This window comes from Topomyia yanbarensis, chromosome 2 (genome assembly GCF_030247195.1).
Source record: "Topomyia yanbarensis strain Yona2022 chromosome 2, ASM3024719v1, whole genome shotgun sequence".
NCBI classification, from domain to species: Eukaryota; Metazoa; Arthropoda; class Insecta; order Diptera; family Culicidae; genus Topomyia; species Topomyia yanbarensis.
In genome coordinates this window covers 96,582,200-96,597,999 of record NC_080671.1, presented here as the reverse complement: position 1 = coordinate 96,597,999, position 15,800 = coordinate 96,582,200, and the positions used below count along the sequence as shown (strand labels likewise).

The window sequence follows — 15,800 nt, the reverse complement described above, 5'->3', positions numbered from 1 at the left end:
TACTTCTTTTGGTGAGTGAAGCTTCCTCATTACAGACCTCTATATGGAGGTGCTCGTTTTGAATGTATTTTTCAGCGGATCAACCTATTTTTGTTAGATGGATCAGCCAAATAGTGCCATTTTTTCGATACATCGATTAATTGCAAATAGATTATATTTCAAATAGTTTCTAATTGTAATAAATTAGATGTTTAATTGAAATAATCGATTAGTTTAAAAATGCAGAGTGCATGGTGATGTATTAAGTTTTAGAATTTTGTTTGTTTTGGAGTTAAACGAAAGCGTGTGAAAAAATCATCCCAGAGACAGGTTTCGAACTTACAACCTATTGGGTATTGGGATTCTGGTCCAATGCACAAACTTTGAGCCCGAGCAAATTCTCATGAGCTCAAACACCATAGAACCCCTTAAAAAGATCATGAATATGGTTGGTTTTAAATTTCACATATATCAAAACACCATAAAATGGTCTCAATATCCCGTAGATACCCGAGAAAATGAAAAGCTCACAATACCATCATGATCATGGTTCTATTTCACTTCCACTTCATGGTGTTTTTATAGTGTATCAAATGGGATCAATCCATGAAAACATTATCACCATGGTCCGGTACATCTCGTAAAAAAACCAAATTGTGGTGTATCTATGGGTTATTAGGACTATTTTATGGTGTTTTGATAGGTTCGTTCGAAATTTGACGCGGACCATATTTATGGTCTGGGGGTTGCATGGGGTGCTCCTAAATTTGGTTTTTGCATGGGATCTACTGTACTATTGTGATACTGTTTTTATGGTTTGATCCCTTCACAGACACTATCGATATACCATACAGTGGGGGTGAATCTGGACCATGAGCATGGAGCTTCTCGTTTGCTTGGGATGCTATTCTTCGGCTCAGGAAGAACAATGATTATCGCATTGGCGCAAAGTCTTACGTCAATACCCAAAAAAGTGAATTGATTGTTTAATTCGAACGGCGAGTTAGCTCCAGTCATACCTATGTTAACTGAACAAGGGACAAAAATCGACAACCGTTCGTCTAGGCCAGAAAATTTATGTATGTGTGAATGTATGTATGTATGTGTAAAACAATCCCACTAATTTGTTTCAGAGATGCCTGGGCCGATTTTAACTATATTATATTCAAATGAAAGGTAATATCGCCATAGGGTGCTATTGCATTTTATTTGAATCAGTTTTTTAGTTCCGGAGTTACGGGTTGACACATCCAATTTCCATATAAAGCATGACCATATGACGCAAAAAACTATTAAAATAGTTTCTAAATTGCTGGGATTTGTAATTCCGATTTACTGACACCCAATTAAATCGCTTTGACCACTTGCACCCAATAACCGTCTTTTTACTTGCAATTGAACCGGATGTTTCGAGGAAGGGCAAAGTTCCTGAATTAAATACACATTTCTTTTTTGTGACGGCTGACTCCTATTTCACATCCCTATTGTCGAAAGAAAGGATTAATATCCTAGATTATAGATTCCTGTCAAATTTCATTTGGATCGGAATTCTGTTTCCAGAGTTATGAGTTAAAGAGCGCGCACTGAACCATTCTTGGCTTCTGAAATAGCACGTTCCTTTTGTGTAGTTGAAGATTTGTGCGTTGCCAAGTTTTCTCATTATTTCCCTGATCGGACGGAGAGGAGAGGGTGGTGGGAGGAAGCAAAAATAGCAAGGTGGGAAAAATAAACGCACAGAAACAAACAGCTGATAATTTGAACTCAGAAGTAGTTCAAACCGCCTGCGAGAAAGCCTAAAGCTCTTTACCGCATTGGATGAGGGAGATTAGTATGTTTCTAAGTTTCAGTCGTCCAAACACAGTGTCTTCTATATAAGAACACCCCAAAAACCCCAAATCGCAATCGCGGTGCTACTGTGCAATTACATATCAGATGATATGAGTTTCCGTAGTCCGATTCACAAAGATCACATGAAAATGACTCTGCGCGCTGAATAGGTGCCATGTGATAATTAGCTTGCAGTGTCCGGTCAGAGCCCTGGTCAGCATGACGCAGCGCAGTTTCTAAAAATGTAGGACATTTTTAGAAATAACACGGTACGGTTGTTTTAGAAACGTCTTTACTTAGCGGCACGTTTGTAGATTTCTCCAATAGTTGCGGCGCTCTGGCGAAGTCAACGACCGGATTTGTTCTCTTATCCAAGAAGTTTAATATTCGCATTAATTGCTGTCAAATTTCATTTGGATCGCAGTTCTGGTTCCAGAGTTATGAGTTAGAGTGCGACTGCATATGGAATTTCCTGAACTTTTATTGGCTTCTCGTAAACAGTGCCGTGACCGAAATCAAAGTGAAATCTATCAATATAAGTCACATGAATCATACCTTAACTTTATTGTAATGTTTCTTATTTTTAAGGGTGTCCTCTTATATAATTGTGCAAAAAGTGCCTAATGCTTGATAATTTTTTGAAGAAGTAAAATGACTTAGACATGTGCGCTATTCTGTAAAATGTTTATTAAGGTTTCATTCATAAAATAAAAAATTTCGTGTACGGTGTCCAAAATGGCGGCTCCAGCAAAAGGTGCTTTGAAACCTCATCTGTGGGCACGATACAGGTCGCAATTCGTCGTCAACAAGTAACAAACCAAAACGATCTTGAAGATTACATCCTTTAGAGGCGCCCCAACCTAAAAAACATGAAAAAATTCGATATATAAACAAAATGGCAGCGACTTGAAACTAAAGTATCGTATTTTCGCATGATTTTTCCACTGTGGCCGGATGTAAAATATCGTTAATGATCAAAATATTGCGATTTTGTAGGTTACAGCGCTCGAGAATGTTGTCGTATTTTAGGCGGGCAAAACCCGAAGTTGATTGGTTGAACGGTTCAAAAACGAGAATGCCTACAGATTCGAAAAATCTGCCGCATTTTTGACACCTTTCACTCGATTTTTTTTTATTTTATAGATGAAACATTGATAAACATTTTGTAAAATAGCGCACATGTCTAAGTCATTTCACTGCTTGAAAAAAATTAAACATTAAGTACTTTTTGCCCCAATTATTTAAGAGGACCCCCTTAAATGAGTAAGTGTACAAATAACTCATAACCGAATCAAGCATTATTATTCAGAAACCAGAATTCAAATGAGAACTTAATACTATGTTCATCCTCCTAGAACTCTAATAACATCAGCTAGTTGTCGTGGCATTGAATCAATCAGTTAGTCTAGGACCGAAGTGTCGATTTATTCCCATGCTTATTCAATTACTGTTTTCAGCTGAAGTGCTGTATCGAATTGTCCATTTGCGAATATACACTAAAGCAAAACACCCCAAATGTTTTCTATTGAGTTTAGATCAGGGCAGATAGCAGGTTATTCCAAGACGTCGATGTTTCGTGATGCGAGAAAAGATTTTGTTCGTATTGCGTCATTATTTTGCAGAAAAAATCAAGGTTTCTCCTAACAAGTAGTCGCCAAAATCAATCGGGACATTCCCAATGATTTCCTTGTGCTTTTCTGAAGTCATCTTACGTAATATAATGCAAATAGGAAACTTTTGGTGATTTTCAAATGTGTCGTAAATAACGAGAGAGCTCCACTGAGTGTTTCGAGAATGACGTATCTCAGGTTCTCGTTGAATATCCATCCAATCATCTAGAAGATATCAATCATGTCCATCCAGCAGCTAAAATCAGATCTTATTTCGCGCACTGTATAAAGGTGTTTGGTGCCATTCGTTGTCATCATACGACCACAGATCCCACACGATGTTTACTGATTTCGTTTCGGCTCGCAAGGAAATTGAGTCAGGTCAAAATGTATGAATTAACCCCGGGTTCAAGCAAAAACGGTATAAAGAGGCTCGTACCAGGATTGGCACCGCGGAGAGGCAAGGGATAGGAGTTCTGTATAAGAGGTGAATGGCGGCATAGTTTTGCCACATATTGCACAATGATACAACTTTGTCAATCCCAAGTTGGTAGCCATATATTGATGAGACTAAATCGATACGTCAATCTATAATTTATAAAAGTTACAGTTGTTGCGCCCTACATGCACAACATGGTTCTAACTCAACTTTTTCCTTAGAGTGAAATATAACAAAGTGCAACGCATAGGCTTCCAATCCATGTTTCGATTACGTCGTGATTCTATCATCAATAAGTACTTCAGGACATTATCCATGACAAGTCGTTTGCTTGTGAAAACAAGTAGTGTTCCTTGTTAAATTTAAAGTCCATCTATGTGACCAAGTTGCTGCCAGATACTGATGAGACGAAGTCGAAACGATTATTAAGGGCTTATTGTTATTTTTTTTTATCGCCGGGATAAAATTGGACAATTACTCTAAAATCTGGATTAGTCAAATATGTGTCTGTATGTCTGGAGGACATACAAAAATCTAGAAGCATCCAGATGGATGCGGAAAGGTGGCATCCTTGGATAATTGCAAGAAACCAATTTTCAGTGTAGCGAATATATCGAAAGTATTAGCAATAAATTCCCGCGGTTTTTACTGACATACACGCTTTGATTTACTGTAAAAAAGGTTTCGTTTATCTACCAGCTATTTTAAAAGGTTATATTTGTTCAAAATAATCTTTTAGCGCCCATTTTTTTAGGGTATTACGGATACTGCGGGCATTAATGCAGAACTATCGGGTAAAACTATTGAAATAGGGCTACATTCTTTATGTTAGGTTTTTCTGAATTCATTGGTAGCCAAAAACCAATTGGGTCTTTGCAAAGTAAAGAACTGGTCATAATTGCATAAAATAGACAATGTTGCATGTTTAGAATAATGCGCAGCCCAAATAGCGTTGTTACGCATCTTAAATGCTAAACAATCGTTATTGGAAGTAGTTGAAGATCGTACTGAACATTTTAACTAAGACTGAGACAAGTCAAATTATTTTGACTTCAAAAGTTTGACTTTATATTTTGACCAATTTTTAAATTTTTATGTCACATACGATGCACCGTGTTACTGTCGCTTGCGTGTTCCTAGAACTTGTTCTTTTTGTCTTCAATAATACTTTTGTTCAATTTTGGATATGTTGTCTCCTGTAAACGTGCTTATTTGCATATCGACTAATTTAGCTTGCAAACTTTCGCAGCCGATAACTGGTTATTATCATTAACCGTTGTTACCAGTGGCAACTGCTCGTTACTTCACGCTGACATACTTCGGTGTAGTAAGTTATACTTAATAATCTCGTTATGTCAGCAATCGTACCATGTTGGTCATCTACACTTTTGGTTGCTCCTGCCGCGTACCATTTTTATTATTACATATTTAGTTTTTTTCTCACAGCCAGCTTCCAATCGTAAGTGATAGCAATCTTGATCTTTCCGTTCCATCACAAAAAAATCCGCCCGACCGTATGTGTGTGTTGGGTGTGTACGATGCACGTGGTGACACAGAGAACGCAAGTACGCGAGACTGTCTGCACTTTTGCAACCTGCCTTGTGCGATTTTTTCCCGTTGCTAGGGTAACATTGAAATTTTTGCGTTTCCAGTTCAAACATTAAAACGTGCTAGTGCAATAAATTATAATTTCTACTCCATTAAACACAGAATTCAACCTTCTGATTGAGCTTATCAAACGGTTTCACACCGCTGAAGTAATCGCTATGTTCGGACCCAAACGCTCAGTAGCAATTCCCATAAATACAACTCTGACCCTATATTTAACCGCAGCCTTCCGCAGCAGCAGCAGCAGCAGCCACCAGAACATCCGAATATAATTTAATGAAATTATCTCCCCTCGTCAAGTTGGCGGAGAGATCGGACTGCTGTGACAGTGCGCGCAACATTCGCACAGCCTCAGTAACGATCGTAAGCTGAAAGCGCCTGCACGCGTGTGCACTGTGGCGCCCGAAAAATCCAACTCGAAGCGCATCCAGCCAGACCGTTTACGGCCTTTTGAGGGGTCCGTCCATTGCTCCATCTCGCGCCAATTGTGTGTTCGGTCTTCGTGTTTTCGCTCTCACGGTGGTGGCGCGCGGGTGACCCTAAACAGTTCACACCCCAACTTTGTTGCTGCTGGGGTCGTGTTTCCTAGTGCTATTACATTACGCATTTTTTGCCTCCTGTTTCGTCTGTGCCGTGTGATCGATGTCTGTGGGCCGATATTATTATTGAATTCACGGTTGACATCAATTGAAGAATAAAGTGGATTATTTTACATCCGTTCGATAACGCTCAGCAGTACAAGTTCCAAGTGTGTTCAGTTGTTTTGTTTTTTTTCTGTTGTCGTTGAATGTTTTATCGTTAGTGACCGAAGGCTAAAAATTATTATTCGTATAATCGTCGAGAGGAAAAGAAGTTGCAATTATGTACATGTATGAACCACCAAAGAAGAATAGCTTCACTTCTGTCGAAGGTGAGAATCAGTTTTCCTTCTCGCAATGATTGTAACAAACCTCAAGTTAGATAAAATAGTTCTATAAAGATCAATATTCTAGTTTTTTATGGGAAACTTATTTTGGTTGGAATTCAGTACTTACTAGAAGTAGTAGGAAAGATATGTTTGTTTAGCTTGAGCACTCATATGTGATTTGAAGGTTTTGGTGAGAGGGCCTCGATGCCACCCTATAAAACCGAATTTTAATTGTATGATTAGAGAGGTGAGAACTTAAGTTTGGATTTGTGGAATTTCGATAATAAATTGGTTTTAAACCAAAGTAAGTATTGGTTTTAAACCTGCAGTAAGTCGGCAGGTCGGGCCGATCTTCTGTTGAATCAGCGTTTCGAGTTCAACGGGGAAGAGCTACGGAGGATCGTGTACACAAATAAAAGATGTTTCGACCTTCTATACATAGTTGATATCAATTTCCATCATCACATATTTTCCCGTGCCGAAATCTTTATCTACTCGTCGCACAGTGACTTTAAATAAATAACTACAAACGTGATAATTGTGAGTAACTCTTGAACTATTGGTATCGAACATAAGTTATCTACATATGCATCAATCATATAAAAACGACGCTTCATTCAAACAAATGTGTGACCGTTATTGTACGAGATTTAACTTGAACATTGTGAAGACAAGATGGAATTATTTCTATTTGATTTTTTTTAATCAAGTGTCATCAGTTCTCGAACAAATATTTCATCACATTTTTGGATGTCTAGGCCAATTTTTTGAGCTGCTAGATATTCCTATCGACTTTAAAAGCCTTTTCGAAGACCCGGGATCGTGGTTTCCGGCGATTTTGCTTTTTAAAACCAAATCGATAACTCGCGGAAACACTATCAACGAACGGGATCGAAGACGCTTCGTTGGGGAGTCCGGCTTGAACCTTCGTTGGATGCGGTCACAAAAACTCAATAGCTCCAGGTTTACCTAGAATGTTTCAACTGCGAAAGTCTTTCTCAGGACTACCTATATTTTTTCCTTGATCAGTCTTTCTCTAAGACAATCAGTCTTTCTCAAGATTGCCTACCAATTCTACTCAATCAGTCTTTTTAAAGATTCATTTTTTTTGAAGAACAACTGAGCCTTGCGATATATTTCCTCCCAGAAAGGCCGTATACCAAATAATAATAAGAAACCAAAACGGGTAACTTCTCCACCAGTAACTCCAATTGATTGTAACTTATTCGATGTTTTTATCTAAATGTGAAGCTGTAAAATTTCGTAAATTTCTACGCATTATAAGCCTTGATAATGAGAAAAGTCTCAATCTCATCCACCGATCACAGTGATGATCTTCGACTTCAGAGCCTTTCTAACTGAACTTTCAACGTTCCTCTCGGACGTAGCCTCTTAGTTATAGTTACAGCGGATGGAATAATTGACCACAAACCTCTTCTTCTGTATCTCACGGAGAAGTTATATACATTTTATTCATATGATTTCAAGACAGATAGATCATTCAAGGCTATCTTAAAAGCGTGACCGCAAGGTCAAAGTTGCGTCGAAATATCCAACGAATTAAAAAAAATCTTTGCTTTACTTCTTCACAAGTTATTCTTATGAAGCGGATTTGTTTAACTCATCTTAAGGGGGCGTCTGTTGAAAAGTGCTCAAAACAAAGGTTATGTTGGTTTACGATTTTGATGGCAATGTAATAATGGATATTTTTTTGTAATGTTAAGATTTATTTACATTCATAGTGCACAAAATAAATTCATTCACGCTCATCTCATATTTTACTGTAAAATTCACTCACTTTTCTTCAAAATAATAGGTAGAATTTTTTATTCAGTTTTCTGTGGTTAATCGACAGGTTACAAATATTGTGCATTCTCATAAAAAAATCAAATCCATTCGTTGATTAGTTTTTGAGTTATCGTGTTAGCCAAATTGAAAAACGCGGTGTTAATAAAAACGTTATTAAAGGGTGTCCCACATAAAATTGCATCGCGGAAAAAACGCTGTAGAAATGGAGCCATTTGGTAGTTCTTCTTGAAAGTTTGGGTAGAAGTAGTTTAGAGTGTATTGTTTACACTGTATTTTTATAGATGTCAGTTTTTCGAAAAATTTTCCGATAGATTGAAATCTGCATGTGTTATAGCAAATATGCGCGAGGAATGTATGGCTGCTAAAAACAAATGAAGTTCAGCGTGGCCACGAGATTGCGAGAGACTATTGTAGAGGTTCAATACTAAAAATTAATCAAATAAAAAAGAAGTCGATTTTTTTGCCCATCTTAATGGGGATAATAATTTGAAAGTATTTGAAATGGTACGTTTTATGTTTCATGTGCAGGTAATATGAGCACATTATAGATGACATGGTAGCAATATTCAAAATCAGTGTCGCACACAAAGGACCTTTGTCCGGTAACAGAAATTATACAAAGTGTCAAATATGCTAGTTGTCGCGGAAACCATAAATCTAATTTCTGTGTATGTCCAATTCGAGTCAAAAATATAAAATCTCGTACATCGCAGCACAAACAGTAAAGAAAAAGATTTCAACAAAACATGTTGAAGCGTGTTCAAACGATTGAAAATAGAAATACAGCTTATCTCCCTGTGTAAGGATCTTCGATGTCAGTCACACCACCCTACCATGGTACGTCGTCTTATACTTCAGGGGCTAGGTAGCTCGGCAGAAACACCACGGTTACATTACTGAAGAAAAACAATTTTTTGCAGCAATCAATGTTTCACTTGATGACTGCAATGTTACATTCTTCCTCCATGTTGTAGCATTTCAAACTGGGTGGAAATTTGCAAATAAAATTGTAATGGGTTTCAAGTTCAATAATGACTTTAAATAATCATTTAAATTTATTAAATTGAAATGCTGTAAGGGTACATAATGTGCATATTGCCGTTGTGAGCGAACTTTTTTCAAAACCAAATGTTAAATTGAAGAGTAACCGTAACTTTGTTACTCATTGATTTGATCCAATTGTTGGATTAGACGGGGAATCACCATAACGGTAATCACAGTATCAAAATTTTCATTTTGCCCTATGTTGACACCAGGGTGATCGAGAGGTTGGGTATTGAAGTTGAAACCGAACTTGGTATCATTTTTATTGCTGCAGCGTGTTTGTCTTTTCAATGCACTGGTGAGCAAACTAATTTCTACAAGAAATCGAAATTCTTTGTAATCGCGAATGATGTTATATATCAATTAGAATTCTATTTTCCTTGCTGAGCAGTTTGGATTTCGTATTGGGCATTCAACTATTTATCAACTTGTTAGAGTAACTAAAATGATAAGGGCAATTATCTCAGAGGGCCATTCCACTGTTCTAGATATAAAAAAGGCTCCCGACAGTGTTCGGCACAAAGGATTAATTACCAAAATGTAGAATTTCAAATTAATTTTAATTATTTTAAAGGACATGTCCTTAATTTTGACGAGTTTGGTAAGCGTCCATTATTTGTCCTCAATTTTAGTCCTAAACCAAGACATATTTCAAAACTGTTCAGATCAAGTTAATTCCGAGAGAATGAAACTTTTCAATCATCATTTTAATTGACAATTATCTTCAAGCGCTTTCTGTCAATACAGTTACTTGTATACCCTTCGCGATTCACAGCAACCAAGTTCTTTTACCGTAAAATAAATGAAGTTTGTTTCACTTAAAACTCGGGTGCAATATTTATTCCGTAGTAGCGCATCTATTGGTCGGATTTTGAATATTGTAATAGCGAATTATCTGAAAAATTCTCGTGATTCAGTGGTTAAAATTTCGATAGTGCGGTCTTTACAAAGTTGTGCAAAATGGAAGACGAGAAAACAAAATTATTCCTACACACTGACCTGTCAACCTCAGGTGCATTTTGTTCCATCATCGAGCAACTTGTACAGCGTCCCCAGTCGTCTTTCCAGATTTCTTAAACATCTGTTTGATAATTGCCCAATACTTTTCAATTTGACAGATTTGCTGGCAGTTGGGTGGCTTAATATTCTTGTGGACAAAAACCACTTTCTTGTCACGGCACCACTGTCCATCGTTTCTTTTGGAGCGAAAAGTTTGGTCCGCAGCTTTTGTCGTTAAATGAACTGTGACATACGTACAAGGCATGATCCAGAATCAATCAAATACGTGAAGTTATAAGTAGAAGTGCCGAGTGTCCGTTTGTATCATTCGTTGCTCGCCTGCCAAACGAGTAAGATCATAACTATAACAACAATAAGTGGTTAAACACCGTTAACCGTGTTCGAATTTGCACTTGTTTCTTTTCTGTGTGCAAAGCTTTTTATGCGCGCGATTTGAAACGAGCGGATATAGTAAAGCAATGGTATGGTTCGAGTTGCGTAAATTTGATGATTTGCAAAATGCAGTTGGTAGGGTGGGCTTGGAATGAGCTCAGCACACTGCAAAGTGCGACGTGTGTGTGCTGCTTGTTAGTTAGCGCTGTGAAAAACTTTTTTTAGAGCTGGGAATTCTCATGTCAACATACTTTTGGTTTGTAGGTACCTAGGGTAATGAAGTTATTGACACACACGTTTCACATATCTGATATACGTGATGCGTTTTTATCACTAAGGTATTTGCTGACATGCTTCTGTCGGTATTTCTAAAGCACGGGCGGACTAAACGAGGTTTATGCTTACTGAAAGGCGGGGATTAGTTGGAGATTTTGGTGGGCGAGGATATTGAGTTATATTAGAGCAGTGACCAAGAATGGTTTTGCAAGTATTAGTTTTATAGCGGTCAAATTCCATAGAGCATATTCAGCAGCGGGGGTGCAAATCGGTTTCAAAGTAGCATTGGAATAGAAACGATCACATTCCCAGCAGTGTTTTGATTTCATTTAGTGTTTTGATATATGCTGCCGTTCTGTTTGTTGCCTCATTTGAAACACAGGTAGATTTGTTTTTTGAATAAAGTGTATTCAGCACACTACACTCAGATTCGATCGACTGGGAAAAATAATTTCGAGTGAAGTAATGGCCGAAAGACACGTTAATGGTTCAGTTCTGGATTTTTTGGTGAAAATGGTATTACTATTAAAGTAAAGTCCTTGGAAATACCGTCGTGGAGAAAATATTCATTGTTTAAATGTGCTTGCACATTTCAACATACTGTATGCGATGGTATTCTTTCAAATTCAATAAATAACGATTGTTGTTCACTAAATTTGAAAAAAAATCATCGCAAGCGACTTACCACAGATAAGACATTTAGACTAGAATTTTTTTTTAAACCTGTGTAATCCTTCAAATTGATAAACGTTGGAAATCTGCGTTTCACTATTGCCATCTACGCAACTGTTTGCTACACATGCACTCCAACTGTATTACGTCGATTACTGCTCCACCTACAAACGTTTGCCAAGCGTGTTAGAGTCTTATTTATTCGGAATGTCTGTGGCGGGTATTTACACACGTGTCGAATCGAGCCTAAACGTATGTGGACCACTAGTATACAGACCATTGCGACAGAATTAACAAAGTGTCCGAATACTAAGTCTTACATGCTTTAACATTTAATTCAATGTGTCCTTAATTTGCTCTAAGTCAATTTGGTAACCCTAGGTATATTATCGCAATCGTAAATCTGATATGCTACCCATTAAAGCAGGCGTCCCTCGAGGGCCAAGCGCCGCTCCAATCCTATATGATATTTTACCTCTTATATTCCAAACCTGTCGTACGTCACTTTTCTGAGATGATACTACAATTGTCACATGCAGTCAACTGCAGCGAAGTTTGAAAAACTTTCTTCTAAGGCGCAAAAAACACTATAAATTGTTTTCCCGCGTAAGCCAATAGCTTTTCCTCTTAAACATAATCATTTGATTGCATTTAATTGTTGAAATTTGACGTGGTCAGATCATGTTTAATACTTGGGCTTGATTTACGATAAAAAGTTTACTTTCAAAATTCACATTGAAACAATCCAAGCAAAATGCAACAGCTATATAACATGTTTAATGAACATTGTTTATAGCCTCTTATAAACAGGAATTTTAGGCTCTGCCTAAAGATCAAACTATTAGTTTATAAGCAAATATTTACAGGGTTTGGCACTCGAAGTGTAACCAATTTAAAAGGTCATGAATTTGGTATGGATTATTATTTTTATTTACTTCAAAGTACAAAATGTGTTACACTTTACGCAGGTTTTCTATCATTTAATTCCACTATGTTTATTTGTAGTTGAATGGAGACCATAATCTCATCGTCTCTGATTTCAACTAAGTTCTGAAGTATGAAAGTTTATTCTTGTGTTATGCTGACGGAACGACTGGAAAATTTTTTAGGCATATTTTGAAATTCCTGTTCTAGCCATTTTTTGGGTTGGGACAGTTATGGATGAACACTGCGAAAAAGTTTATATTGGACAAACCAAGAGATTTCTAATTTCTAATAGAAATTCGGTTCAAGGAGCACATTGCGGAAATAGCAAAAGCTTCCAGTGAATCCGATAAAGATTTACCATTTCACTTCAAATCCAACGTAGTGGAACAGAATTTTTCAGAAAAACATAACCTATAGAAGATATTAAAATTCAACGTTAAATTGAGACCAAGCTAACGGATATTTATAACTCTTCGAAATAATACTTACATGTAAAAAAGATCAGCTTCACGCATCTAAACCTACCAAACACAGCCTACCCGTTTTCTAGTCTAGTCTAGTCCAGTCTGCACACACAGCCAGTTGTAGGGATCCTGGAAAGATGTCTACATTTTTTCTTGGCAATATTAATATTTGTGGCACATATGGTATGTGACACAATCATTAAGGCGGCAAGGCCAACTGTGCAGCGCACAAAATGAAGATGATTCAAAATTATACCGCAATCAAATTATACATTTAATGAAGAATTAATTCAACGAATTATTTTGAACCTTGAATAAGGAAGAAATGTGGACAACCGTACCGACCGTTTCAATTTGATGGGGTTTTGATAAATCGTTCCCGCTTCGTAATATTTACCGCAATACGATAACGGGCACTCTGAGATATGAAAAAAATTATCACTGTTTGTACACCAAACATAGCTCAAACATGAACACTTGCACAAATCGTAGGAAGAGCCCATCCTTTGTAATTTCACATTCCGCAACCACCCATGTGCAATGATTTGGACCCACTGCTACCCACTATACTACTTCTGCTATCTTAAAATAATCACTAGGAACCAAAACATAGTTTATAGCCGCAAGAATTAAAATACAAATATGCGAATAATGTAAGACGATATGTTTCCGATAGAATAATGTGGATACAGAATGGAACATTCTCACCGAAATCTGCTGACCAAAGAATACATATATCAAATCTTCTTTTGCGGTGTTCTTGACCGAGTTGTCTTTCTGAAATTTGAGTAAACCGGAACTGATCTTTTTCGGTTTCTTTGCACTTCACTCCGGTGCATCTATTACTAAACAAAATTAAACGCTACACCCAAAAATCATTTCTATTTGGTGAACACTTTGGAAAAAGTTGAAAAATAAATTATATTACAAACCCTTTGTTCGTACCCGTTTTCCTAGATAGAAGACTTAGCAAACCCGTAATTTCCTATAGACTGATACAATCACTGAAGAAGACTACAAGTAGTAGTCGAAATACCGGCCTGTGTTGTTAAATAGTGACATACAAATAAATATAGTGGAATTAAATTAAGGGGAGCGTCTGGTGTAAAGTGCGCAAAACGAAAGTTATTGTTCTTACGATTTTGAAGGCAAGGCATCAATAGATCTTTTGTGTATTGTTAGGATTGCTTTATACATTCATTGTGTCCGAAAAAAAATATTTTCAGTCGCACAGAGCCACATATACAAGCGTTCCAAGAGTAAACGTCCAACCATTTCCAAATCGATGCGCGCCGCGGCGAACACGATAACTCTCGATAATATTGTCTGATATGCGAAATTCAATAAGTTTTGTAATGCTTAGACTTGTACACGCAGAAGAATCAATAAAACGTTTAGTTGAATCAAAACGTGATGAATGATTGTTTCAAACTGAAATGGTCGTTTCTCGAAAGCATGTTTGTCACTATATCAAACGGGAAAATTGTTATTTAAAACCAAAATTTGTTTATTTTTACTAATTTTTTTCTGCGTGTAGTAAGTCGATGAACCACAAAACATAGAAAAAAGTTCGAGTTTCGGAAAGTGGTTTCATGAAAACCGAAAATCTCACATTTTACTGTAAAATTCGCTCATTTTTCTTCAAAATAATAGGGCGAATTTTTTTTATTCAGTTTTCTGTGGTTCATCGACAGGCCACACTGCCGCTAGAAGCATAACTGTCCCATGTGCTATAGGAATCCCTATACACATGGGACAATTATGCTTCTAGCGACAGTACACATATTGAGCATCCTCATAAAAAAATCAAGTCAATTTGTTGATTAGTTTTTGAGTTATCGTGTTCGCCAATTTAAAAAAAAACGCGGTTTCGAGAAAAACGCTATTAAAGGGTGTCCCACATCAAATTGCATTACGGAAAAACGCTGTAGAAAACGACCAATTGAGTATTTTCTCTTGAAAATTTGGGTAGAAGTAGTTTAGAGTGTATTGTTTGCACTGTTTTTTTAATCGCTTACAGTTTTTCGAAAATTGTTGCCGATAGATTGAAATCAGCGTGTGTTATAACAAATACGCGAGTGGAATGCATGGCTGTTTAAAACAAACCACCGGCCACCGAGTTTGCGGGAGACCTTTCTAAAGGTTCAATGCTAACAATTAAGCGGATAAAAAAGTAATCGATACCGTCTACACCAGACGCCCCCCTTAAAGAGCAGCATCTGTCATAGAATCGAAACGGCGCAGAAATGGACGAGATGACCTGATTATCACTTAACTCACAGCAACACATTGACTGTTTTCCTTTTTCGATAGAATAAGACTCCAGCTGGCTCATTTCAACATGCTAATTCCGTCGCAACAATGTATATACAATTTGCATCATGACATGTTTCCATCTGCGCCATGCTAATTTGATTTGTCTGTTTTTGTTTATTTTTTGTTCCGCAGAATTCCAGGAGGCGTTCAATCTGTTCGACAACCGCGGCGATGGCAAGATCCAACAGCAGCAGATCGGTGAATGCTTACGGGCTCTCGGTCAGAACCCGACCGAGTCGGACGTGAAGAAGTTCACCATGCAGCTGAAGCCGGACGAGCGCGTTTCCTTTGAGGTGTTTTTGCCGATCTACCAGGCAATCTCGAAGCAGCGTACCGCGGACACGGCGGACGATTTCATCGAAGGTTTGCGTCACTTCGACAAGGATGCGAGCGGGTTCATCTCGTCGGCCGAGTTGAGACATTTGTTGACGACGCTGGGCGAGAAGTTGGCCGACGATGAGGTAGGTGGTTCGCTGTTTTTTTTCCGCAATGTTTCGAAAAGTTACGAGATGTAGTAAAATTGCTAAAAC

General features: G+C 37.5%; 1 protein-coding gene across 2 annotated transcripts in view; it reads left to right on the top strand.

The window, feature by feature from the left end:
• Positions 1-15,800, top strand: part of LOC131678897 (myosin-2 essential light chain) — a 70,093-nt gene that overhangs the window by 53,740 nt on the left and 553 nt on the right. Inside the window, exons 1-2 of one of the 2 annotated variants that reach the window (XM_058959321.1) lie at positions 5,803-6,373; positions 15,403-15,731. In XM_058959321.1, the coding sequence (XP_058815304.1) occupies positions 6,325-6,373; positions 15,403-15,731 (378 nt within the window). In that variant the 5' untranslated portion in view covers positions 5,803-6,324. Of the gene's footprint in view, positions 1-5,802; positions 6,374-15,402; positions 15,732-15,800 lie in introns of those variants that run through there. The other variant, XM_058959322.1, reaches the window with a different exon arrangement.